The following is a 3,621-nucleotide window of genomic DNA, read 5'->3' on the forward strand; positions in this document are numbered from 1 at the left end:
AGTGAAGTTTTCTCCCGCCCAGTTTCTTGCAGCCGGATCGCCCAACAGTCCTGTTTCCGTCCCCAGCTGGTCTCGCTTTTGGAGTATCCCAAAAGCCGGGTCCCGTGCCAGCTACCCCGCCCCCGGTGACGCCTCCTCCCGCGCCGGCCGCAAGCAGCGCTGGCGAGAAAAGCGCGCGGGGAATGGAGTTTGGAGACCTCTCCCGCACCCCCGCGGCGGTACTCGCGCACCCGCAGCCCTCTCTCCGGGTCTCGCTGCCCGTCAGGAGAGTGCGCTCCCAAGCTTCTCTCCGGACAAGGACGGGGAGGGACTTGCCGAGGGGACTGAAGCCTTTTGCCATCAGCTAACAGCCCTAGCCAAAAATAACCCTGGAAAGGCAAGCTGAGAATTGTCATCTTCTGCCAGCGGTATAATTGGAGGCCGGGCGCTGGGTGTGGGTCTGTGTGTGTGTACACACACCCACCATGACCATTTGTTGCAGGGAATCACACACTGTCAGGCCTTCCCATCTCGGGACTCACCCCAGGCAGTCCGCTTCTCCAGACTCTCTTGAGAAAGAGGAACACTTTGCAGCATGGGAACTTTTTTTTTCTTGTTTGTTGTGAGGTTTTCAACAGCCGCAACACAGGCACGCATGTTCTTATTCTTGACCTTCCCACATCCTCTCCCCAGCCACTGCTTAGACAGAGGCTCACCTCACACTGTATCTGTCTCATACTGTTGAACTCCTCCCTGGATTACTCGTTTTCACTGGGAAGAGGTTAAAGCTCTTTTTAATACCCTACCAAGAAAGAACTAAGACAGCCAAATTAAACAAGGACCGGGTCCCAGATGCTACACTATGGTGATACTGTCCCAGGTCCTTCTGCAGGCACCGGGCCATCCTGCAGGTGGCTATCTTCTGCCTTCTCATCTGCATATCCAAACTCAAGATCATCTCCATAGAAAATATAAGTGAAACAAGACAGGGTTCAAAACAAATCCCAGAGGGAAGAAACTTGTTTATGCTTGTCTCTCTTATCACCCATTTGTACCCACGAAGGCTACTGTCCTGAAAGCTGCCGCTCTGCTTTCGCAAATGATGTCCACTTCCTGGGAGTACAGTTGACCTGCGGCAGGATCATAAAACATTTGGTCATAGTAAGATAACGGTGAATAATAACTCACCCTTGTGATCATGCCTTTGCAATCTATTTTTTCTTTAGACGGTGAAAAGAACCAAAATTAGGAATGGTGTCCCTACCAGCCACATTTCACAGATGAAAAGAAGACTTTTGTAATGCCAGGAAAGTAGCCAATATAGCACTTGCAGTCAGTCCAAATTCTTACATTGCCTCTCCTCTTTTTATGCATGTAAGGCAAGTATGAGAGGCTGAATGTATTGAATGTAAACTGCCAGAACTTTTCAGCCATTCTCTTAAAGAAAAAAGCAGTATAATTGGAGGCTGGGTGCTCCAGTTATATCATTTTCTTGGGGAGGGGTGGCGGGTAAAAGGGAACAAAGTTTGTTAGACAGGAAGAATATAATTTCTGAGATCTATTGCACAGAATAATGACTATAATAATATTTCAAAATTGCTAAATCAGTCATTTCAAGTATCTTCACCACAAAAAAGGGTGTCTCTTTGAGGTGATAGATATATTAACTAGCTTGACTTAACCATTCTACATTGTAGGTGTGTGTCATAACATCACATTGTACATCATAATAGATACAATTATAATTTATCAATTACAATTTTTTAAAAAATATTTTTGGGAGCTGTTTGTTTTCCTTTACTCTTTCCTCAAGTCTGCCTTGTAAGTTTCCTCACTTACGCTGGTGTGCTTGAGGGTATCCCGGCTGATCACCAAATAGACTGAACCGTGGTCTGAACACATCCCTATGCTGCGGGGTTTTAAGATCACTTTCTAATGCCACTTCATTTTTTGAAGAAAGCACTGTCATTCCCAGAAGAGGAACGGAGGTGGTAAGTCCTTTGCCCCGATAAGGCAAAGACATAATTCCTATGCCTCGGAGATTTCCAGAAGCCCTCCAGGATTCCATCTCTTGATTTACCACACTTCCCTGTCTCTCAACATCACTACTACTCTCTCCTACCAAAGCTCAGGTCCAGCCAGAGTCCTGGGAACAAGCCATCCATCAAGGTGTGGCCACTAGGTTTCACTGTCTAGATTTCACTGTCTTACCATCTGGCAGGAAATCCTCTCCCCTTGGGGCTAATTTGAAATGCCCAAAGACTCTAATCTATCCAGTTTGAGGTAGTATGCCCCACCAGATAGCCAGACCTCAAGATGAAAGATAGTTTCCTTAAAGGGGGTACCACTCCCCAAAAGGAAGAGAGATGGGTGACCAAATAGTAATTACCCACCACATACTTGAAATTCTCATATCAAGTCTTTTGAAAACTCTCTTTTCTGTGAACTCACATAGCACTTTGCCTTACTCATAAGGAATGGTTCACAAACCGACACTATGCATGTTTATACATGTTTTTTCTCCTCTACCTTATGTAACTTTGGAATAATTCCATAACCTTTCCTAAACTCAGTGTCCTCAATGTGGAGCAGAGATTATTATAATCCCTTTCCATAACTGTTGAGAAGAGTCAGGTACTTAGTACAATGCCTACCAAATAGGCATTCAAGTAATGTTAGTCGTTCATGTTATTGTCACCAAGTTTATATTTATCATTAGTATTAATTCCCTGTGTAGCAAGAATAACAATGTATATCTCTGTAGAGCACGGCAGCACCTACAGGGTCTTTGGGCATGAGTAATATCTGGTGAAAATTGATTAAATTTACCTGTGGAATTTTTACATGGACACTCAGAATATATGAAGTAAATTGCCCTCAAAATGTACAAAAAAAGATTTTCTAGCTAAGAAATCTCTTCAAAGCTACTTCCAAATCTGACAAAGTCCAATGAATTTGTCACAGTGATGGAGAAAAGAAGTCAAATTGGCCCCCCAGTAAATTCTTTGCTCATAGTCACTCACTGGTAAATGAGAATGTTGGGTTAGATCTGCATCTCCTACAAACACTAGTGCCTCCCAAATGCTACACAAAGCAAAAGTGGTGTGGCCGAGTAACCTTTGATCTCTGCACACTCTACGCCATTCTTGGAGGCTCATGAGGCACATTTCTGTAGTGAAAGTTCTGAGACGTTCTACAGAGAAGACAGCAGCTTCACTTTTTTAACCTAATATTTTCCAACCTAAACTTACATGTCCAGTTTGCTTAGTTAGGGGAAGAGAATCAGACTAGCTTTGTGACCACGCCTGGTAACACAACCCCTCCCATCCATCCTCCGTGAACTGGGTCAGGGATAAATGTGTTTCCCTGATTGTCAGGAGCGGGTCCTTTGTGCTCAGCTCAGCGCTCCCCTGCAGCATGGGTGACAGTGAAAGGTAGCCCTGCAGGTCAGAGATGCTTTTCAGTCCTCTCTGTGCCTCTAGAGAAAGGCACTGCTCTGAGAATTCTTGGCATGGAACAGGAAAGACTGACATAGCCTTCCTTTCCTGGGGACTCCCTTGCTCTCAAAGCCTCTAAACCACATCAGCTGCTGTCTTCACAGAGAACCTACTAGCTGATTCAGTGGGACCAGCCTTTCCCAAA

General features: G+C 45.1%; 1 protein-coding gene across 1 annotated transcript in view; it reads right to left on the reverse strand.

Moving 5' to 3' along the window:
- The window catches only part of Pgm5 (phosphoglucomutase 5), a gene marked incomplete in the record, with an annotated part of 181,826 nt that extends 181,328 nt beyond the window's left edge, over nt 1-498 (reverse strand). The window contains 1 exon segment of the mRNA XM_005388582.2: nt 1-498. Within this exon segment, the coding sequence (XP_005388639.2) occupies nt 1-395 (395 nt within the window).
- Between the last annotated feature and the right edge of the window lie 3,123 nt (nt 499-3,621).

Source organism: Chinchilla lanigera, unplaced genomic scaffold (assembly GCF_000276665.1).
Source record: "Chinchilla lanigera isolate Chin_1 unplaced genomic scaffold, ChiLan1.0 scaffold00033, whole genome shotgun sequence".
Taxonomy (NCBI): Eukaryota; Metazoa; Chordata; class Mammalia; order Rodentia; family Chinchillidae; genus Chinchilla; species Chinchilla lanigera.